General features: G+C 44.1%; 1 protein-coding gene across 1 annotated transcript in view; it reads left to right on the forward strand.

Moving 5' to 3' along the window:
* FAM124A (family with sequence similarity 124 member A) overlaps positions 1-23,103 on the forward strand; it is a 107,554-nt gene that overhangs the window by 13,614 nt on the left and 70,837 nt on the right. The window contains exon 3 of the mRNA XM_022574769.2: positions 14,511-15,244. Coding sequence (XP_022430477.2) covers positions 14,511-15,244 — 734 coding nt within the window. The remainder of the gene's footprint in view (positions 1-14,510; positions 15,245-23,103) is intronic.

Consider the following 23,103-nt stretch of genomic DNA (forward strand, 5'->3'; position numbering starts at 1 on the left):
ACACATAGCTTTCAGAATCTCATTCCACAAGATCTAGGCAGAACTCAAATCTATTCATTAATCCTTATGAAGAACAATTTCAGCCGATGAATTGGCTTAATTTTGTGATCAGTATGGAGTTGGCAATATGCACAGGTTTGCCAAAAGACTGAAAAATCCACCTAGTCCATCCCCAGCTTCACACTCCTATTGCAGTAAAAGCACCAAAAGAAAAGTCACCGATTTTCTCTAATTTAGAATATCGCCTTTCAGACAGAGTTAGTTATAGATGGTAATACAATCATCAGAGACCAGCCTGCCATGTATTTTAAGTATCTCAGCTCACGTCCATCACTACTTTCACTGATTTTCTACTTCCTCTGATTCCAAAGGGCTTACTAATATTAGTGACACTGTTTGATTGACTTACTAATATGCAGTGTCACTAGTATTAATAACTGTTGTAAACCCAACAGTTGACATAACACAAATCAATGCATCGGGAACATGTGTACATATTTTCAATGGAGGATAGTCAGGGTTTTGTGTGCCAGGAGGTCTTGAGTGTGCAACTTCCAGCAAATGAACCCCAAACAAGAACTACTCTCATTTTTGTTCTGGTTGAGACCCTGTTCTGTCCCAACAGTCATGTTCACGTGCAGAGCTGTTCTCATGGAGGTTCAGAGTGAGCTGCTGCCAGCTGGAATGACTCCACAGCCCTAGACGGGCTCTCCGTGAGTGGCCTTGTGCTGGACGATTGTATCACTGATGACACAGTCCTTCCTGATGTGTGGCGATGACTGCAGAGACCAATCGGAAACCATTAAGATGTTGTGCACGTGGGACAGATCAATCTGATTTTCTTGTCTGGTCTGTCCTGCTTTGTGGCTCTGCCTTCCAAAGTGACTGTGAGATTAAAGCTTTTACTCAGAAGTACCTATCGCGTTCCCTAGCATGGGGCGTCTGGGCCACTGACAGCTCTAGCTCCTGTAGCTATGTGGGAAAGAGCCCTTAAGGCTTCCTCTGTCCTCCTGGGAATGCACTGGCCTCACTCCAGTTAGGAACTGGCTCTCCTGCCTATGGAGAAGGGCCTGGTGCTTGTGGTTCTTTCATGCCCCCAGGCATTGAGGCTTTCTGGGACAACTGTGCCTTCATGTTTGAAACACTTCTTATGTTCCTGGGCCTTTCTCTTAGGGCTGGAGCCATTTAACATGTAGCTTGTAGGTAACACTAATAAAAAGGCCACAGTCCTGGAAGCGTCGTTTTTGGCAGGTATGGATCTTGCAGCCACTCAGGTGGAGGCTTAGCAGAAGCTGAGAGCCACAGAAGGCCAGCTGGTGCAGGTTGGGGTATTTGCTCCTTCCACATTTTGTCAGCTGCCCAGACAGGGTATTCTTGGCCTGGCAGAGCACATAAAATCACCAAACTGGAAAACTTGCTTCTCAGAGTGTGGTCCACAGACCACAGCATCACCCTGAAAATTGTTAGAAATGCAGAATCCCAGGCCCCACCCCTTACTTCCTGAGTCATGTGAGTTGTTTGTACGGAAATTTAACAGAGCACTGATCTAGCCCATCTCCCCAGTAAATAAGATTGCTCTTAAATCATCCATGATTGATGTGATTTATCCAAGTTTCTTACTTTCAGAGGCTAATTTTTAATGGTATAATCTGTAGGTTCTAGGATTTGTATAACGTCTAGATAAAATTATTCACTTAATATTTAAGTTATTTTATTGATAATTTAAAAGAAAATTGTGTTCCTCCTCTAAGAGTAGTTTATTTTAAAACATGGGACTTGTTCTTTATACAGCAAGCTAGAGGTATTTGTTTGGGGTTTTTTTGAGAAGCAGGTGGCAGCGTTATCTACATGATCATGAAATTAGCAAACGATAGCTGAGGTGAATGAAACTACTGGAGGTGAAAGAGTGGGTGCACTTACAATGTTATTTGATGGTATGGGGTCTATATATTCAGAGTCCTCTGAGTGGGAACCTGGAAAACTAGACAATATTACTAGTTGACAGTTGATAAGAAAAAAGCAATAACCAAAGATACTCATCAGGAAATCAAAGGCTGAGGACAATATCCCACACGGACAACTCCTCTGATGCTCTGTTACACAGATATCCATTTCTGAAAAAATGATTGTGTAGTCCTCTGGCTTCAAAGATAAGTTTTAATTCTGTGGTTTCAATTACATATAGGGTGTCAATTTCTAGCCAGGATATGAAAGAAAAATGGAGGCAGGCTTCTCATGATCACATTTTCCCTGAGAGGCTGAAGTGACACTTCAGGGACATCTGTCCTACCAGGGTTGTCAGGACCCCTATCCCACGAGAGGGAACAAAAGTGAGTAGCTGCTACTACGCATTCTCCTGACATGCCAGGTGCTTTTCCCAGTTTTAAAATAATTATATCCAAATAATACATAGTCCTTGTGGAAAAATCAGAAAATACAGATTAGCAAAAGGAAGAAAACTCAGAATGCAGCCATCCAGAAACAAGTTGTAATTTGGTGTCTGCCTTTATAGATTTCTTTCTGAGCATCTATATTCCTATATATGTGTATATTATTACCAAAAATTATATTGGATAGTTTTATAGTCTAATTTTCTCACTAAGCATATTGTAAAGTTCTTTATATACCAGTAAACTTACTTCTATAATAGTTTGACTATCTATACGGGATTCCATTGTATTTCTTTCTGCACCATACTTTATTCGCCAGTGCCCTATTGTTGGTCCTATAGGTTCTATTCACTTTTTCACTATTATAATCAGCATTTTATACTATATCTTTGTGCATATCCTTCATTATTTCCTTAGTATAAGTTCCTATGAGTGGAATTGCCAAAAAGCATACTTACTTTTTAAAGCATATGATCCCTATTGCCAGGTCGTTCTCCAAAGGTACCATTTCACTCTCCCATTGGCATGAATGAGAGTGCCAGTGTCTTATAAAAATTGGGATTTTTATAAACTAAAACTGTATGGATGGATACACACACAGTAACAATGGGCAAAAGTGCTCTGAAGAGCAGATTGTAAACAGGGAGACTCTCAGCTTTTGGAGACCCACAGGCTGAAGTCTGTTCTGTGGCTCTCATTAAAAGTATAGTATTGATTACATGCCCGCTCCAACCTCAGGCAGCAATAACAGTGCCTCCAAACCATCCGTGCACCACACAGGCTTCATGGAAAGTATTTCGCTTCCAGTAGACAATTTCTATCTTTATTCAACATCAGTATTGTTGCTATTAACCCTTGAGGGGAAGACAAGTTGGAAGTATTCAGGGAAGGTTGTGCAAAAAGCCAGGTCATATCCACTAAACATTAACAATATTCAGAATTGACTAGGAAAGCGAAGAGGATCCCATCAGCCCTCCCTCCTTTCTTTGTAAACCTTCTCTCCTTCATCCTCATTTGTTAAACTTTTAAATTTTGTACAACACACTGGTTATGGAAGGGAAGGAACATTCCATCTGCTCTCACTTCCCCTTTTATTTTTATCTCACCCTGACATCTTCTGACATTATGACTGGTACCAAAAGGTACTGATGTTGAGCTGTGCAACCAGTGCCTGGAAGACTTATCTTTCCTTCTTTGTAACAAGAATAGTTGTGAGAAGTCTTTCCTTTGTCTATTGCGGGGAGAACTGGACTTCCTCTGTGGGTCCATCTTTAATATTTCATTGCCTCAGGCTTGAGCATAGGCTAAATTGTGTGGGTCATAGACAATCTAGACTCAGAAGTTGGAGGTCTTTCTGTGAGCTGGCATGTTTAGAGGCTCGCCATCAGTTGGATTACAACACTTTCTGCTGTCTCTTGAGAACTGTATAAGAACCTCCTGTTTCAGTGAGTATGAATTTTCACAGTCACCTGCTCAGGTGTAAAAGTGGAACTGTTTGTTGTATTTCTCTATAATCGAGCTGAACTTAGCTCTTGAGCCACCACCCTCACCCCCTGGCAAGTGAAGGTACAGGTCTGCTCTGCTCTGGAGCACCCACCCCTGCAGGGCTCAGCCCAGGAGTTCAGTACATGACCCTCAGAAACCTTCTGGCATCCAGGCTTTGGTCAAGTCTCTTCCAGTCTTCTTACTCCCACCAGAAGCCCAAACCGGACATCTGCTGAGGTGGAAAAGCCGCCCCTGCAGCATCACACATTCTTCTGCGGTCCAATGCACGGGGTAAGCGCCCTGCCCTAGGTTTTTAGCCTTTCTCAGCTCAGAAAGCCTCTTCTGTCTCCGAAACCTCAGTCCTTGCAGTAGAGAAGAGCCTTGCCCTTCCAGACTGTTTCCTCTGCTGTGATCTGAAAACAGTCTAAATTCAGAAACTTGATGAATGGTGGGTCCATCTGCCCCCACCTGCCCTGAAGCAATGAACAGCCCAGACTCTGCAGGTGGAGGGCTGCAAGCAATAAGAAAATTGTGGGAGAGGGAAACTTTGGTTATTATCTCTGAAATTCATCCCCTACGTCATTCAGAACCTACCATCTCCCATTTTGTGTTTCTCTTCTATTTCTCACGTGTGAGCATCTTGCTTTCTCAGTTAGGTTGTGATCTCTGGAAGGGACCCTGTCTCCTCCTGCTTTGCAGTCCTTGGGGCCATTAGCAGGAGTAAGCACTTCAGAGCTAGGGGGAGCCCCAAATTGGGAGTTGGGAGATGTTTGTTCTCTTCTAGACCTGCCGTTGACTAACGGGTCGACTTGGTCAAGTCGTCTGACCTCATCTGTAACATGAGGGGCTGGACTAAATGCCTCCCCCATCTTTAATTTTCTAGTCATGCCCAGGAAGCTTGTTCTTCAAATGGGATGTAAGGTACCTATTTTTCTGAGGAAACTTGGAAACAAGGCCCAGGGCTACATCAGTATCCTATTCAAGTTAGCAAAGCATTTGAATATTTCACTGAATTTTAGGCCAAAAAAAAAAGAGTCCACAGCCTCCATTTCCCACATTGCTAGTTTGATCATGAGCAGAAGCAGTGCCACATTTTATCACTGATTTTTCAATGCCCATCCATGATATATTTTATAAGCATGTCCATAGTGTTTTTTCCTGGAACACTTGTAAAGCTAATCATGGTTCATCTCATTTCTCAACATCCTGCCAGACAAATCCCTTTATAAAATAAATCTTAGTTACTGTAATTGTGAGGATTCGTCCCGCTAGCTCTAGTGTAAGGCTGAGCAGTCTTGATGAACAAATCCTTGGGATAGGTTTGGTTAACACCCTCCTCTTTTGTCTGCTTGGCTTTGATAGATGTACCTTACTTCTTAAAACGAGATGAATATTCTAATCCTGTTGTTTGCAAGCCCTGCTGCCTCATCTCCAAATCTACAGAATTTCATTGAGGTCCTGGCACTCTCAGGGTGACTGTGGCACCGATGGAAATGGCAAGATACAATGTGGTTTAGAAAGAATGGCAGTTACTGAGTAGAAGAATGGATTCTGTGTAAAATACTAGAGTCTCTCTCTTTTTAAATTTATTTTTTATTGAAATATAGTTGATTTACAATGGCCAGTAGACACATGGAAAGATGCTCAACATCACTAATCGTTAGAGAAATGCAAATGAAAAACTATCATGAGGTATCACCTCACACCGGTCAGAACGGCCGTCATTAAAAAGTCTACAAACAATAAATGCTGGAGAGGGTGTGGAGAAAAGGGAACCCTCTTGCACTCTTGGTGGGAATGTAAATTTGTACATCCACTTTGGAAAACTGTGGAGGTTCCTCAGAAAACTGAAAACAGAATTACCATATGATCCAGCAATCCCACTCCTGGGCATTTACCCAGCCAAAACTATAATTCAAAAAGATACATGCACCCCTATGTTCATAGCAGCACTATTCACAATAGCCAAAACATGGAAGCATCCTAAATGTCCATTGACAGAGGAAAGGACAAAGAAGATGTGGTACATATATACAGTGGAATACTACTTAGCTGTAAAAAAGAATGAAATAATGCCATTTGCAGCAACATGGATGCAACTAGAGATTATCACACTAAGTAAGTCAGAAAGAGAAAGACAAATACCATACAATATCACTTATATGTGGAATCTAAAATAAGACACAAATGACCCTATCTACAAAACAGAAACAGACTCACAGACATAGAAATCAGACTTGTGGTTGCCCAGGGGGAGGGGAATAGGGGAGGGAAGGGCTGGGAGTTTGGGATTAGCAGATGTAAACTATTATATATAGGATGGATAAACAACAAGGCCCTACTGTATAGCACAGGGAACTATATTCAGTATCCTGGGATAAACCATAATGGAAAAGAATATTTAAAAAAATGTCTATATGTGTATAACTGAGTCACTTTGCCATACAGCAGAGATTGGCACAAATAGAGTCTCTTCAGTCATCTGAACCATATAACTTTTTATACACAAGGGGTCTAGTACATTGTTAAGCACTGGGGACTGGTGTGCGTCAGACCTGTCTTACCTTCTCATAAAATTGCAAAGTCATTATAGTCCTCAGGACTTAGATAACTATGTCAGATATATTTAAGTGTTTCTATCTGAATTAAACCTTCTCAGACCAATTACATATCAACTTCCCGGGCCTCTTCCAGAATCAATGTCAAGCAGTGTCAGAATTTCAAGTGACTTTGTTATTTCCTCTCTGGTTGGTGTCTGGCCTTTCCTTCCCCCTCCTCTTCCCATCTGCAGGTTTGTTCCACAACAAAGCTTAGAAATACATTGAAAGTCAAGTTGATGTCACATTTCCAAGTGGAGAAACATGCAGGGTGTCTAAAGCATCTGCCTTACTTTCTATATCAATTCTTTCTTAATAGTTGTTTTGTTTTGGTTTGTTTTTTGCGGTGCGCGGGCCTCTCACTGTTGTGGCCTCTCCCGTTGCGGAGCACAGGCTCCAGACGCACAGGCTCAGCGGCCATGGCTCACGGGCCCAGCCTCTCCGTGGCATGTGGGATCCTCCTGGACCGGGGCACGAACCCGTGTCCCCTGCATCGGCAGGCGGACTCTCAACCACTGCGCCACCAGGGAAGCCCCCTTAATAGTTTTAGAGTGAGTTCAAGAATAAGCCTCTCACATCCAGATTCCTGACATTGTTTCTGTAATAGGCGATGAAAATTGAGAGAGCCGTCAAATAACTACAGGGATAGCAAAGCCGTACTTCTTACAAAATCTTGAGAGGGCCTAAGGATCAGAAAGATGCCACAGTGTTCTCCCCTGTCAAAGGAAAATAGAGCTTTTGGCTTAGTCTCTTCAGCCTATATTCCATTCTTCAATTACAGGAAAGTTCTGTGAATTCAGGCTGAAGGAGGAGATGCATTTTATCTATATTAGGGACGCATTTTGGATCCCCTATATTAAATACTCTGCATGTCACCTCATTGCCACCAGATTGCCACTATTCCCAACCCTGCGTCTCATTTTGACTGCAGTCTGGGGCCGGCACTGGGACCAGCCTTGCCCCTTTCATAGCTCAAAGCTACAGGCCAACCAAAGGCCTTGTCGAAATCATAAAATTACCGAGGATTGAGAATGTCTTAGACTTTAAGTGTTGTCAGGGACAAAGGGGATTGCTTCAATTTTTTAATTAGTTCAGAGGTCCCAAGAACTGGCTGTAAAAAAAACTGAAAAAAAAAACCCCCAAAAAACTGAAGGCAGGTTATTCATTATATTCTGGATGAATAGGCTCTCCCAGGAAGGAATTTGGAAACCCCTTTCTGGGAGCTTTTATTTCGGGCATTCTGGGAAGACCAAGCAGCTTGATGTGGGGAGGTTGGCCCCCTGTGCCACTTTAATGTAGCAGGTTTTATATTCATTGTCATTCTGGAGCTTCTTTCCCTCCTGCTTTCTGACCTAATCTTTCTTCACAGCATCGCCCTATGCCCTGGGCATGTCTTTCTTACACACCTGGTCCACTGTCTCCTGTGGGTTTTCCGCCACTTGGTCATATGTGTCTGGCTGACAGACCACACATCCAAGCCCCTGAACTGTTGGGTGCTGTAGAGTGGGGCTTTAGAAATGCAAATCAGGAGTTTATTCAGCCTCCTGCATTTGAGGTTGGAGGGACTCAAGCTAAGCTCCAGGGCCAGATTGCCTAAACCGTACAGCCTGCAGCAGCTAGAGGTGTCCTTGTTCAGACTCTTGGCCTCCTGGGTGTGTCTGGGGCCCTGTGGTTCTTATGGCGCTGGAACGGTCCAGGGCGGTTTATTCAGGGGATTGTAAGGTTACTGCCTTGGAAACCCCTTGTTGTACCCACATTGAACATGGGTTTGTTCAGTGAAGTGTCTATTGCATTTAGGTACCTGACTTCATCTTATATATTTTATTGTCTGTCTCCCACCACTAGATTATAAGTTGTATGAAGGCAGAGACTCTGCCTGGCAGGTAGTAGGTGCTCAATAAACATTCCTTGGTTAAGTAAGTGATTGCCACTGAATTGCAAAGTGTCAGTGATAAATGGTGGATAAAATGACAAGAGACATCAGTCATTGCCCAGAAATTCTGGAAAGGGGTATCTGAGCTTGTCATATCCTGAGACTTGGCCAGGCATTCCCTTTGGAATGAGCGATCTGGACCTTCAATTAGAGACATACCTGCTGTTGGGAAGTCGGTGTCTTGGGGACACATCAGTTTGCCTGTTCTGGGAGGAGGGCAGTCTGGCAGGCACTGGACAGCAGGGGACAGTGCGGGCAAGAGAGTGGCAGTGAGAGGTCCCACTGGCAGTGAGGCAGCATTGAGATAGCCAAGTGGGAGGACCAGCATAAGGACATCTGTCAACAAGCAGAAGGACCTCAGTCCCCTCCCTGTCCACCAGCAGACTGAGGATGTCCACGTGGGTCAGGGATTGCCAGAAACTCTCCAGGTGTACCGGTCAGTCCGTCTGCGGCAGAATCACCCACCCACATTTCCTGATGGAGCCCAGCCACAGTTTCAGAGCCCAGCCAGGCAGGCCGAGGTTCAGGGCAGGATGATTCTAAGGATGGTGGACTCAAGAGGCAAGAAAAAGCACATGGTGAGGCGCACAGACACGCCGTCCTTCTCCAGCCGAATGGCCTTTGGCAGGTCAGTTAACATTTCACCTGCAAGATGGGGAGAAAGAATACGCCTTTAGCATGGTGGTGTTTTAAAGATTAAATGAGATAATATATATAGTAAAGCTTTTAGGACAGTGTCTGACAAATAATAAGAACAGAATACATGGTTGTTATTGTCTAAGTTATTTTCTGTTACACTTATGAAAAAGAGGGGATATACTGGGGAAAATGGAACAAATCCTCAGGTTAATAATACACTTTCTGCCTCATAGAAGGCCTGAACTGGTGCAGTGCATTCCTTACAGTTTGTGTTTTACATTATCCAAGGAAAATCTAATTGTAAATGATCACACGGGAAAGAATCTTCTTTGTCCCCTTGGGAAGCATAAGCTAGTTGGAAAGCTTTGTGAACAGCTCCGATCTCTCTCCAGCCCTGGGGAGATCCGCCCATTGGCCGGTTTGGGTCTGTGTCCTGCCCTAGCCGAACAGGTGCTCTCTGAGGGCCTTTGAGAGGACGTGTAATAGATATGATAAAGGCATATCCTACAGTCGCAGCGTCTCTGCTCCTCCAGGGAGGCGGAGAGGCTTTTCATGTCAATTAATTATTCACATTTTCTCTTCATCCCCTCAAACACTTGGCATCCTGTCTAGCTCCACGGGGGCAGGTTTGCTCTGGGCGTGCGTAACCCCAGCACCCGATGACGGTGACGGTGTGGGGCTGCATTCTGTGCCCCTTTGAGCCTGTTTATTTCACGGTCACATGCAGTGGGCACACGCCGGCGACGGCCAGAGCGCACTAATGCCACCACTCATTCCCCCGGCTCTTCTCAGTGGCAGGATATTAGCCGCTTACGTCTCTGTGGTTCACACGGTGGAGGGAGCTCTGGGGTCGGGTCTTCGTCCTCCTTGCTTGCTTGATCAGGGCTGCATCCCGGGTGAGCCGTGCTTGGTCGAGTGCCTTTCAGCCCCCTCCCTGCTCCGAAGCTGGGCATCTTGCCCTTTTGCAAAGCTGTAAACATCCACTCAGCCATCTGCATGGCCTTTGTTACTGCTCCCTGGGAAACCTTTGTGCCGCCCATAGAGGTGGCCGTCTGAGCACCCTGACAGCTCTGTCTCGGAGACTCAGAAGCTGACTTAGCCCGGGCCTCTTCTCACCCAGGCCTCCCACACCCGTCTGCTTTCCCTTGTCACTCTCTTGCTTTTCTGTCACTGTTGTGCCCACCTGCAGTGCTGCCCTGCACTTCCCCTTGAGGGCAGTGCTCACATTGCAAAGACCTGGGCGTGTGCTCTCAGGGAGGCCGAGAAGCCAGCCAATCAGAAGCGAGCAGGAGAGAGAGGAGAAGTAGCAGAAGCGTGGCCAGAAATGGCTGGAGAGTGAAAGCTGCCCCTTCGGCTGGGAAACAAGTACTTCTGTGCAGAACCGCGGGGGAACTGTGCACACAGACCTCATGCCATAGCCAGGTGCCTGCCCACTCCCTCCCTCTGTGCCCTCGGCACGTTCCTTCACCTCTTTGTGCCTCAATATCCTGCTCTCTGAAGTGAGGACAAGGGGAGCGACCCTCCCCGCCCCCCCTCCCCCGACTTCTGGGGTTGTTGTGAGGATCCCATGAGCTCGTACATGTAGAACACTGGCCCCCAGTGTATGTCATCTGTGTGTCACGCAGCAGCATCACCCCACGTCCATGGCCACACACACGCTGAGTGTGGGGTTAGGATCTTAATGGGACCGGCTGACGCTCTGACAACTTCCTTTCCCAAACACTCTTGCTACTCCACGTGTCCTTTTTTCCCCTCGTGGAAATCATCGGTAGTTTTCTCAAGTGAATGTCTTCATCCCCGGATTATTCAAAGCCTTTCTACACCTTCCATTTATAGTGAGCATTCACAACTGTTTAGTGAAATCACGTCTCCACTGGTAGACGATCAGGGCACCATAGAGAAGTGAAATATCCATCGTAGGCGACTGTGGTACCTCCTGGAGCTACTGACGGGCAGGAAATGTCATTTGTTTGTGTTTTCACTGCTCTTGTTTCAACGTCACTCCTGCTGTTAGTGGTGCTTGTGTTCAGTGAAACAAAATAGCCAGGTGCGCTGAAAGAGCAAGCAAAGGACCAGAATAATCTGTGAATTCCAGTTGTTTTTGAAGCCACCAAGATGAATTTTCACTGATTCATATCAAAACAGGGCACACACGAGATAACTGTATGAAAGCGGGAATGTGGCCGAAAGGTAACTGGTCCATGCTTATGTTCAGCACATCACCTCAGCAACACACAGGTCCAGTTGCCAACAGGACATCCCTCCTGGCAGTCAATCGGGCATCACAAGCCAGCATGGCCAAAGTGGATGTCCTTATCTTTCCCCGCAAACCTGCCCTTCTTCCTCTGTTTTCTGTCTCAGTTAAGCGTCAACATCAGATGAGTTGCTCAAGCCAGAAACATCAAGGTCAACTCCTCTCCTGCTTTTCTTGCTCCTACCTCCAGGCCTGTGGGCTCCACATGGTTCCTAAATAGCCTGTGAGACCAGCCCTCTTCTGTACACCCTCTGAAAGTGTCGCTGTGTGTTTTGAGCCAACCCCAAGCCATGGCTCGAAACAGCAGTCATTTATCATTTCCCATGTGTCTTGGGTCAGCGGTTCCAGACCAAGATCTGCTGGGTGTCTTTGAGTGTCTTGAGCCCAGCTGATGGAGGCTTGCCTCAGCTAGGCTGGCTCGGGTCCACGTCGCCCTCGTACTCCTTTCTGGCCCCAGTGGGCTGGCCCGAGCATGTTCTTCTCATGGAAACATTAGAAGCACAAGAAACAAGCCAGAATGCACGCCGCTATTTCTGTTGGCCAAAGCTAGGCGTATGGCCTCACTTGAAGTCAAAGGGTGGGGAAGTACACTACAGCCATGTAGTGGAAGGAACTACAAAGCCACATGGCAGAGAGCAAGGTGACAGGGTAAGATAAAGAACCAGGGCCCATAATGCAATCTGCCACGTGCTTGTTATCCTGACCTAGACTCTTCACTCGTCTTCTAACTTCTTGCTTCGCTTATAGCCAACGGCCCCTGACTTGATCCCAGCATCCCTTTATTAAAAATTTCCACTGCCCCTTATCACTGCCAGATTGAGCTGAAGCCCTGTACAGCTTGGCTCCGATCCATTTTTCCTGCTGTATCTGTTGCCATGTTTCAGAATTACTCACCACCCCTTTCCAAATGTGCTTTTCACACAGCTCTGTGCCTTCATAAACAGTCTTCCCTCTTCCTGCCGTGATCTCCCCCATATCTGAGGTTATTGTAAGTGAGATATCATCGACCCTTCAAGACCCAGTTCACCTGGAGCATCTTCCAGAAAGCCCTCTCAGAAGCCCTCTGGAGAAAAAATTGCTCCTTCCTTTGTGATGTGGTAGTAAACTGCAATGGCATCATGCTCATACTTAACTCATAGCAATTCGAGAATACATGCTCAGCCAGAGGGAGAAAGAGAGGCAGAGCTTAAATAATTCCACCCACCATTCTACTCCGTGATTGTGGGAGTACCGAGACTTGACTTTGCTGTTACCTTAGTCATCCTTTGGTTTCAGAATCCCCTTCAGCTCCCGAAAGCCTCTTGTAGCATAAAAGGCACAGCCTATTGAGCGGGCGTCTAGTGTTTAATGATACAAGACTCTTCTTTTATAACAACCAGGCGGCAAGCCTTTATTTCATCTGCTGTTCAACCAAAGGAACATCTCTCTGGATGTGTGGTCTTGTTGCAAATCAGGACCTTCCAGTTCTATCCTGGAGATTCAAGGGACTATCAGTGGTAATAGTGTCTATAGTAAATGTTTATGTCATGGTGACTTTAGAATCTTCCCTCCACCTGAGATGCTACTCTATCATATTTCCTATAGGCTTATATCAGATTGAATTTTAATCTTTATGTCGGTGTTTCCCAGCTAAGTCATGAAGTTCTCATTTGTGGCTTATGGTTCTTTCTGACTGCTGCCTGTGGCTATTCAGGTCATACACTGTACAACTCTAAGGGGGCACTAGTCATGCCAGAGTCTATGTAAATGGACTCCCCCGTAGTCATGGTGCCAGCTTCCTTGTCTCCCAGTGCCTGGTACATATGGATTGCTCAAGAAATGTGTGGGGGAATGAGTGAAGGAGAAAGAAGGCAACAAGAAACTGAGCTAACTGTTCCCAAGTGAGATATTTAACAGTCAGGGTTCAAATGAAAATTCAGACAGGTTTTGCTCCAGCAAAATGAAGACCATGTTATCATAGGTGCTTGTGATGAAATGTACCTGTAAACCCACTTGGAATGTCTTGTTTAACTACAAAAGAAATCACCTTTAATCCTGCAAACTGATGCTTCCTAAAAGCACATCATGTTTCTCAAACGTTACCGACCCCATGATCGCCCTGTGCCTGATACCCTAGCGGACATCGTGAGGCGTGTGTGTGCAGACAGGTCTAGATTCTAGATGAATCTTGCCCTCCAAGTCACAATAGACTTAAAGTTTCCTTGAGTTCCCTTGGATGGTCATACAACTTAAATAAATGCAAGAGGAGCCATCATGAACAAGAACAAGCCTTTATCAGGTTACTTGATGAAATACGCTGAATATTTTTAAAGTAGAAATATGCCAGTGTGGCTGGCAAACTGTTCACCCCATGGGAGAAGGTTGCCCAGGTAAATGGTCACCTTCACACTTGGAATTTGCTGTTCTGCCAGAGGACACGGGGAGGGGAACTGACCCAGTCAGGACGTGTGGGCTTCTGGGTGGACATGACCTGAGGAGGGGCCCAAAAGGCAGCAGGACACAGGCAATGATGGTCCGACCATGCGTCACCCCACCCCTAACCACAGCCCCTGGAAGCTCTGACAGCAAGAACACGGTGCTTGCCCCCCTCCCCGCTGGGTCGTTCTTCCCTGTGTCTCGAGCAGCAAGATGGTCACCACCCGGCCACCCTACCATCAGGACACAGTTGGCAGGATGCCCCACCAGCCAGGGCTTGATGTGTCAATTAGAGTAAGTGCCTGGTGAAGAAAGGATTCCATAAATGTTAAATGAATGAACAAACCAATGAAATAAGCAAACCAAAGAAGTGCAATGATATAGGGACCATTTGTGTGGGAAGGCACTGCAGTTACCTAAGGAAATTCTAAATGGTGTGCACTTAGTGCTACAGCATCTTCCCTAATGGCCCTGCTATCCTTTCCAAACCCGTGGAGACTTGACTCTGTGCTGTTCAATAGAAAACACGCTCAATCTGAGGAAGCACCACACCAAGGTTGTCCTGAGAGCGCCCAGCTTGGGAACCAGTGTGAGTAATAGTTCTTGAGTTTGGGGCTGCTAGGGTGCTGCAACAGTAGTATTTGCACGTGAGCTTGGGATCAGAATTTCAAAACAATCAAGGAGTCCGTTCAGTTAAAATTTAGCTTCTCTTCCTGCCCGAGGCCTTGCATGTTATCACGGGACACCTCAATGAAATAGTCACCATTTGTTTCTTGGGTTTTGTTTTGTGCTGCTAGGTGAGCTCTCCGTGGAGGAAGCGCAGGACCCTTTCTTGGTCAGCGTCCACATAATCGCAGACCCAGGGGAATCCCGACCCCTGCAGGAGGCCATCGACAAGGTCTTGGCTTGGATCCACCCAGACCTCCAGCTTTTTAGGGTCTCTGAGAGGAGGGCGTCCCGGCGGCGGAGGAAGGCCCCCAAGGTGGCGCAGCCAGCCCTGGCGGTGGTCCTCTTCCTGCAGGAGGAGTACGGCGAGGAGCAGATCCTGCAGCTACACCGCACGCTGCAGCGGCCGCCCTGGCGCCATCACCACACGGAGCGCGTGCCTAGCAGGTTTCTGCCCTACCTGCCCTGCAGCCAGGAGTTCTTCACTCTGGCCCCGGGGACACCGCTGTGGGCCATCCGGCCTGTGCACTACGGCAAGGAAATTGTGCGCTTCACCATCTACTGTCGCCATGACAACTACGCCGACATCCTCAAGTTCTATGAGCTGATACTCAGGCGGAGCCCCAGCCAGAGGAAAACGGACTTCTGCATCTTCCCCATTTTCTCCAGTCTGGATGTGGACATCCAGTTCTCCCTGAAGAGACTGCCCTGTGACCAGACCCCGGTCCCCACTGATTCCTCCGTGCTGGAGTTCCGAGTCAAGGACATTGGCGAGCTGGTGCCTCTCTTGCCCAACCCCTGCAGGCCCATCAGCGAGGGACGCTGGCAGACGGAGGACCACGATGGGAACAAGATCCTTCTGCAGGTACCTTGGGGGAAGTCTGTCTGTCTGTGTCTATCTCTACTTGGGGAGAACAGAGAAACAAGTGAATTGGTTCTGCCAGAAACCCTGGTTAGTACCTGTTACAGAACAATGAGTTAAGAAAAAAGAGAGATCAGTGACCCTCTGTCTGGCTCGTAGATCAAGTCAAGGGGTCCATACTCTAATTAAACAGTTTTCACTTAGCTGCCGTGGCCATGTGCCCCAGGCAAGCAATGGCCGATTCCTCTAGCGCCTCTTCACCCACCTGTTTGAGCATCCACTAAATGCTTGTGGCTCCCGGGGATTTAGAATGAACTGATATCCCAGGGGATTTGGTATTAAAGATTCCTTAATCTACTCCCTCACAAGTAGGGAGTTTTTACCAATGAATTCTTCACTTCCACAAAGGAACTTCAGGAACACCCATCTATGACAATTGTAAAATATGTTGACGTTCAGTAGAGAAGATACCTGTTTTCTTCATCGCTCTGGTGCCTCGCCCCGCTTCTACCCTTCCACCCTTCTGCTACTGGGCAATAGGTGGTTCAAATTCAGTGATCATTGGAAATGACTTTCTTGGTGTTTTAAGGAGTACGTGATGCCTCTGGAGCTTCTTTCATTCAGCTTAGGAAGGGGGAGTGAATACATGGAAGGAAATGGATGCAGTAGACTGTTCTGTTGCTTCTGTGGTTAATGTCTTGGCTCAATTACTGGACCCATTTCTCCTCCCATCCTTCCAGCGATCGTCCCAAACTCTTTAGACGGCATTAGTTATACTCTAGAATTCAAAGTTCAGCATACAGATTTAAGAAGGTCCTATACCTACCCTACCTGATAAATGCTTTCAAGACCCAGGCTTTCTAGAATTAACAGGTAAATCCGTCCAGGCATTATAGGATTTTGTCTTTCTGAAACACCTCTGCCTCTGGCATCTCAGTTTTCACATACGGCTACCTGAGAGGAGAAAGTTGATAGCAAGTTCGGGGACATTGTCTTGAAAGGTGCTGATTGTATTTACTTGAATCACAGGTAAAGTTTCATAGTTTTTGTTGGTTTGGGCATTAAACATCAGAACTATAATCCACATATCGCAAAATGAAGTGAGAATTTGGCACGTGACAGATACCTGGCTCAAACTACAGCCAGGCCACATGGCTCAAGTCAAAAAGGTCACCTTGAGATATTTACGATTTAGAGGAACTAGATAATTTTCAGATTTCCCTTTGAACGATGCAAATAAGAAATAATATTGTTTTATTATTCACTGAACTAAATGCTAGCTAGCATTTGTTTTATTTTTTAATTTTTATTTTATATTGGAGTATAGTTGACTTACCTTGTTGTGTTAGTTTCAGGTGTACAGCAAAGTGATTCAGTTATACATATACATATATATATTCTTTTTCAGATTCTTTTCCCATATAGGTTATTACAGAGTATTGAGTAGAGTTCCCTGTGCTATACAATAGGTTCTTGTTGATTATCTATTTTATGTATAGCAGTGTGTATATGTTAATCCCAACCTCCTAATTTATCCCTCCCACCCACGCACCTTTCCCCTTTGGTAACTGTAAGTTTGTTTTCAAAGTCTGTGAGTCTGTGTGTGTTTTGTAAATAAGTTCATTTGTGTCATTTTTTTTAGATTCCACATATAAGTGATATCATATGATATTTGTCTTTCTCTGACTTACTTCACTTAGTATGATAATCTCTAGATCCATCCATGTTGCTGCAAAGGGCATTATCTCATTCTTTTTTGTGGCTGAGTAGTATTCCATTGTATATATGTACCACATCTTCTTTATCCATTCCTCTGTCAGTGGACACTTAGGTTGCTTCCATGTCTTGGCTATTGTAAATAGTGCTGCAGTGAACATTGGGGTGCAAGTATCTTTTCAAATTGTGGTTTTCTCTGGGTATATACCCCAGAGTGGGATTGCTGGATCATATAGTAGCTCTGTTTTTAGTTTTTTAAGGAACTTCCATACCATTCTCCATAGTGGTTGTACCAATTTACATTCCCACCAACAGTGTAGGAGGGTTCCCTTTTCTCCACACCTTCTCCAGCATTTATTGTATGTTAGACTTTTTGATGATGGCCATTCTGACCGGGGTGAGGTGATACCTCATTGTAGTTTTGATTTGCATTTCTCTAATAATTAGCGACGCTGAGCATCTTTTCATGTGCTTTTTGGCCATCTGTATGTCTTCTTTGGAGAAATGTCTATTTAAATGTTCTGCCCATTTTTTGACTGGGTTATTTGTTTTTTTTGATATTGAGCTACATGAGCTGTTTGTATATTTTGGAGATTAATTCCCTGGTGGTCACACCATTTGCAAATATTTTCTCCCATTCTGTGGGTTGTCTTTTCATTTTGTTTATGGTAGTTTTTTTTGTGCAGAAGCTTTTAAGTTTTTATTAGGTCCCATTTGTTTATTTTTGTTTTTATTTTCATTACTCTAGGAGGTGGATCCAAAAAGATATTTCTACGATTTATGTCAAAGAGTGTTCTGCGTATGTTTTCCTCAAAGGGTTTTATAGTATCCGGTCTTACATTTAGGTCTTTAATCCATTTTGAGGGTTGTTTTTGTGTATGGTGTTAGAGAGTGTTCTAATTTCATTCTTTTACATGTGGCTGTCCAGTTTTCCCAGCACCACTTATTGAAGAGACTATCTTTTCTCCATTGTATATTCTTGACTCTTTTGTCATAGATTAATTGACCTATGATAGATAAAAGGATCATACACCATGATCAAGTGGGATTTATCCCAGTAGGGATAAATCCCAATAGGGATTTATACCTATTAATTGCATGGGTTTATTTCTGGGCTTTCTATCCTCTTCCATTGATCTATAAATCTGTCTTTGTGCCAGTACCATACTGTTTTGATTACTGTAGCTTCATAGTATAGTCTGAAGTCAGGGAGCCTGATTCTTCCAGCTCCGTTTTTCTTTCTTAAGATTGCTTTGTCTATTCAGGGTCTTTTGTGTTTCCATACAAATTTTAAGATTTTGTTGTTCTAGATCTGCAAAAAAAAAATTCTGTTGGTAATTTGATAGGGATTGTGTTGAATCTGTAAATTACCTTGGGTAGTATAGTCATTTTGACAATATTGATTCTTCCAATCCAAGAACATGGTATATCTTTCCATCTGTTTGTGTCATCCTTGATTTCTTTCATCAGCATCTTATAGTTTTTGGAGTACAGATCTTTTGCATCCTTAGATAGGTTTATTCCTAGGTATTTTATTCTTTTTGATGCCATGGTAAGTGGGATTGTTTCCTTAATTTCTCTTTCTGATATTTTGTTGTTAGTGCACAGAAATGCAACAGATTTCTGTGTATTAATTTTTTATCCTGTAACTTTACCAGATTCATTGATGAGCACTAGTAGTTTTCTGGTAGCATCTTTTCTATGTATAGTATCATGTCGTCTGGAAACAGTGACAGTTTTACTTCTTTTTTCCAATTTGGGTTCCTTTTATTTCTTCTCTGATGGCCGTGGCTAGGACTTCCAAAACTATGTTGAATAAAAGTGGCAAGAGTGGACATCCTTGTCTTGTTCCTGATCTTAGAGGAAATGTTTTCAGCTTTTCACCATTGAGAATGATGTTTGCTGTGGGTTTGTCATATATGGCCTTTATTTTGTTGAGGTAGGTTCCCTCTGTGTCCACTTTCTATAAAGTTTTTACCATAAATGGGTGTTGAATTTTGTCAAAAGGTTTTTCTGCATCTATTGAGATGATCATATGGTTTTTATTCATCAGTTTGTTGATGTGTATCACACTGATCAATTTGTGGGTATTGAAAAATCCTTGCATCCCTGGGATAAATCCCACTTGATCATGGTGTATGATCCTTTTATCTTATTGTTGGATTCGGTTTGCTAGTATTTTGTTGAGGATTTTTGCGTCTATGTTTATCAGTAATATTGGCCTATAATTTTCTTTTTTTGTGTGGTATCTTTGTCTGGTTTTGGTATCAGGGTGATGGTGGACTCATAGAATGAGTTTGGAAGTGTTCCTTCCTCTGCAGCTTTTTGGAAGAGTTTCAGGAGGATAGGTGTTAACTCTTCTCTAAATGTTTGATAGAATTCGCCTGTGAAGCCATCTGGTCCTGGACTTTTGTTTGTTGAGAGTTTTGTTTTTTTTAACATCTTTATTGGAGTATAATTGCTTTACAATGGTGTGTTAGTTTCTGCTGTTGAGAGTTTTTTAATCACAGTTTCAATTTCAGTACTTGTGATTGGTCTGTTCATATTTTCTATTTCTTCCTGGTTCAGTCTTGGGAGATGGTACCTTTCTAAGAATTTGTCCATTTTTCTAGGTTGTCCATTTTATTGGCATATAGTTGCTTGTAGTTATCTCTTATGATCTTTTGTACTTCTGTGGTGTCAGTTTTATAATCCCTTTTGAAATGTGAGAAGAGTTTTCTTCTGTGTTTGAAGACTGCCAGTTTTTTGTGCAAAACAATGCAGTTGTGTAAGTAAAAATTAATGAAAGGATTTTGTTTATACTAAAAGATCAAAATGAATGTGATTGTTTCTGAGGGACTTTTTCCTTTTTACAGTATTTAGAATATTTTTTGCTCTCAATCCCTGTAATAACGTAAATGAAAGAATAAATTAGGAAAGCTTGGCCTGAACTCCACTCAAAGGAATCATTGAAAGAATATTTCAAAGAAAAGCCACAGATTTAAATGGCTCTACAATCTGTATGGGTGCAGGCTTTTGAATTTAGAGCATCCAAGAGTGAAAAGAGTAAGAAAAAAAGATTTGTATCATAGGGTGTCAGGAATTTGGGCCTTTGTTCAAAATAGTAATATTCCAGAGAGTTAAATTAATGTGGGCAGAAATGACTAATAGTCCCTCTCACAGTTCTTGATTATGGCTGTTTGAACAGGTTACTATTTACTGCATCCCTGCAGAAAGCCGTCCTCTGCTCTAGCATGAGACATACGCCTGCCCACCTCTTTAAATTACTTTTAAAAGTAAAAATTTATACTTCATTCTTTAGCAAAATTAAGATATTTTGGTCGTGGAGGGAGGGACACAGTTGAGAGAACGCCTTTTTTTTTTTTTTTACATTCTCCTTAGCAGTGTGTTTCCCAGGTTTCATTTTCAACATACATGCTTTTTTTCCATTGGGTGCAGTTATACGTTGAAGGCAATCTTGGTTGGGTAGTTTCTAGTTGCTTTCTTAAAATACAGATTGCATTTCAGTTCCTCATCCTGCCCCATCGAGTTAACATTCCGTATTTCAGAGACCTTCTCCAGCCATTTAATTCCTCTGAAGGAGAAAAGCTGAGAGGTTTGTTTCTGGGAGCTGCTCAGCCTCTTATAAGAATTTGGAAATGTTTTTAACTAAAATCTGATTAGATGGAAAGAAAGCCTTCTACCTCCTGAAACTCACCTCTCCTTTCTTGGCATTGCCTGATTCAGGCGGGGAAAGGCGGAGAGGAGGTGGGTGGGGAGTTGCCAGCATCAGATGTTGCCCAAGGTCCCTCCAGAAAACGCATCTTAGAAATTTGCATTAATGCTTGATGATTGAAACTACAGCTTTCTATAGCCAAGATCTGTGTTACACGAACTAGAAGTAAACCAACACTGTACTTTGAACATAATAAGTTCTCTTTATACATTTCTCTTTACTTTTTATTGAAGAATAATATAAATGATATATACAAGGAAAAGTGCACATCACAAATACATGCTCAGTGAATTTTCACAAATTGAACATTTGAATAAGCAACACCCAGATGAAGAAACAGAACATAGAAACAGAAGAGAAGTCTTCTCTTCCCCCATTCCTGGGACTCCCTTCCCTTAAATGAACATATTAATTACTCTGTATTTCACAAAAGTGGGGGGGAAGGAGTATCTGGTCAGAAAAGTTGGGAACATGGCCATGTTATCTGGGGGTGTTTTTGTATTTATAGGTAGCTCCCACATTTATTTTTATAAAAAGACTTACGTTGGCTGACAAAGATATAGATCATACACAAAAGATTAATAAAAATAATTAGATACCAAAGGGACTTGAAGTAGAGGAAAAATAATGATAGGAAAGTAAGGTAAACCAAGTATGACATCCAAAGTGCATGTCATTTCCTATCTGAGAGCTGTGCTGTTTAACTGGTAGCCACTAGCCACATGTGGCCATTTAAATTTAACATTTATGTGAATTAAAATAAAAAATTCAGTTCCTCAGTCTCACTAGAACATTTCAAGTCCTCAGTAGCTCCATGTGGCTGGTGGCTGCCATATTGGTTAGCACACATACAGAACATTTCCATCATTGCAGAAAGTTCTGTGGATAGCATTCTTCCAGAAATAGGCCCCAATTTTGATTTTGAGTTCTCCAGCAGCAAAAACAGAATGGAAAATCAGCAGTGATACAATTTAGAATCCATGAGGCAAAAATAAACTATGCTCCAGATGCACAACTATTCCAGGTTCTGCATCCTGGGAGCAGCGTTGCTCCCACCTTCTCATGTCCAGTGAGGTGTCGGCAGCCTGCCCTCAACTGTGCTCTAACAGCTGCATCGAGGCCTTGCAAGGCTTTCTTACACGGAGCCTGCAGGGTGGGCAGGGTGCCCAGCCAAGTGTCGTGCAGCAAAGCCACTGCACAAAGGGAGGCTGGGCAAAACAAGGTGGTCCCTGCCTGCAGCTCCTGGGGCCTTGGCTGAATCCCGGAGGGAGGGATACACCTTCAGAGAATCTCCCCAAATTTGTTTCTCTCAGCTAAGCTTTTGGTAGATCGCGAGGGACAGTGAGCTTGGCTCGTTTCTTTCCAGCCGAGTCCCTGGAGTACACCTGTTCCATATAGCTGGTAAAGGATGGAGTCATATGTCTTGCGACTCAGCCAAGCTGGGTTGTATGTTGATGTCTTCTTTTTTTTTTTTTAATAAATTAATTTAATTAATTTATTTATTTTTGGCTGCATTGGGTCTTCGTTGCTATGTGCTGGCTTCCTCTAGTTGCGGCGAGCAGGGGCTACTCTACATTGTGGTGCGCAGGCTTCTCATTGCAGTGGCTTCTCTTGTTGTAGAGCATGGGCTCTAGGCGCTCAGGCTTCAGTAGTTGTGGCTCGCGGGCTCTAGAGCACAGGTTCAGTAGCTGTGGTGCACGGGCTTAGTTGCTCCGTGGCATGTGGGATCTTCCCGGACCAGGGCTCGAACCCATGTCCCCTGCATTGGCAGGCGGATCCTTAACCACGGCGCCACCAGGTAAGCCCTGTTGATGTCTTCTTAGGGAGCCCTAAGGAGCCTGACAAGGACACAGGCCTCAACTATAGGCCACCGCCTCCCTTGGAGGTCTTCCACGGGAGTGCCATGGGCAAGGCCAAACTCCTTAAGAAGTGATTTGGGGTCCATCCAAACACAGAGAAGCACAGTTGAGGACCCAAAGGTCAGTTTCACAAAGAGAATGCAGCTGCAATTTTAGGCTGGAAAAATGTGGAAAGCAGGCCACTCCCTGTCTTTGAAGAGGTAAGGTAATTTAACAATGGCGTCTAAGCCTTTGGAAGACTTCTTCCATAGAGGATGGTCGCCAGCTGTCCTTTGCATCCTCATATGGCAGAACAGGGAACTGGCTTAAACCAAAGGTTTTAAGTAGCATTTAAAAGACAAGAAATCCTGACACGCAAAGTTGTTACCAGTTGAAAGGGCTGCCAGGTTCAGTCTCGAGGACTGTCTTCACTGGAGAGCTTTTAAGATTTCATTCACACCAGCTCATTTACTTGTCTTCTTCACCCAGCGAGGAGATTGTCTAGACAGTCAGTCCCGGAATACTGGGGCCATCAGCGCTGTGAGGACAGGGAGATGGGTGCTAATGAGGATGCAATTGAGGGACTAAGTGGG

This window comes from Delphinapterus leucas, chromosome 18 (assembly GCF_059928025.1).
Source record: "Delphinapterus leucas isolate spDelLeu-1000000601 "Yukka" chromosome 18, BTC_Dleu_Yukka2, whole genome shotgun sequence".
Taxonomy (NCBI): Eukaryota; Metazoa; Chordata; class Mammalia; order Artiodactyla; family Monodontidae; genus Delphinapterus; species Delphinapterus leucas.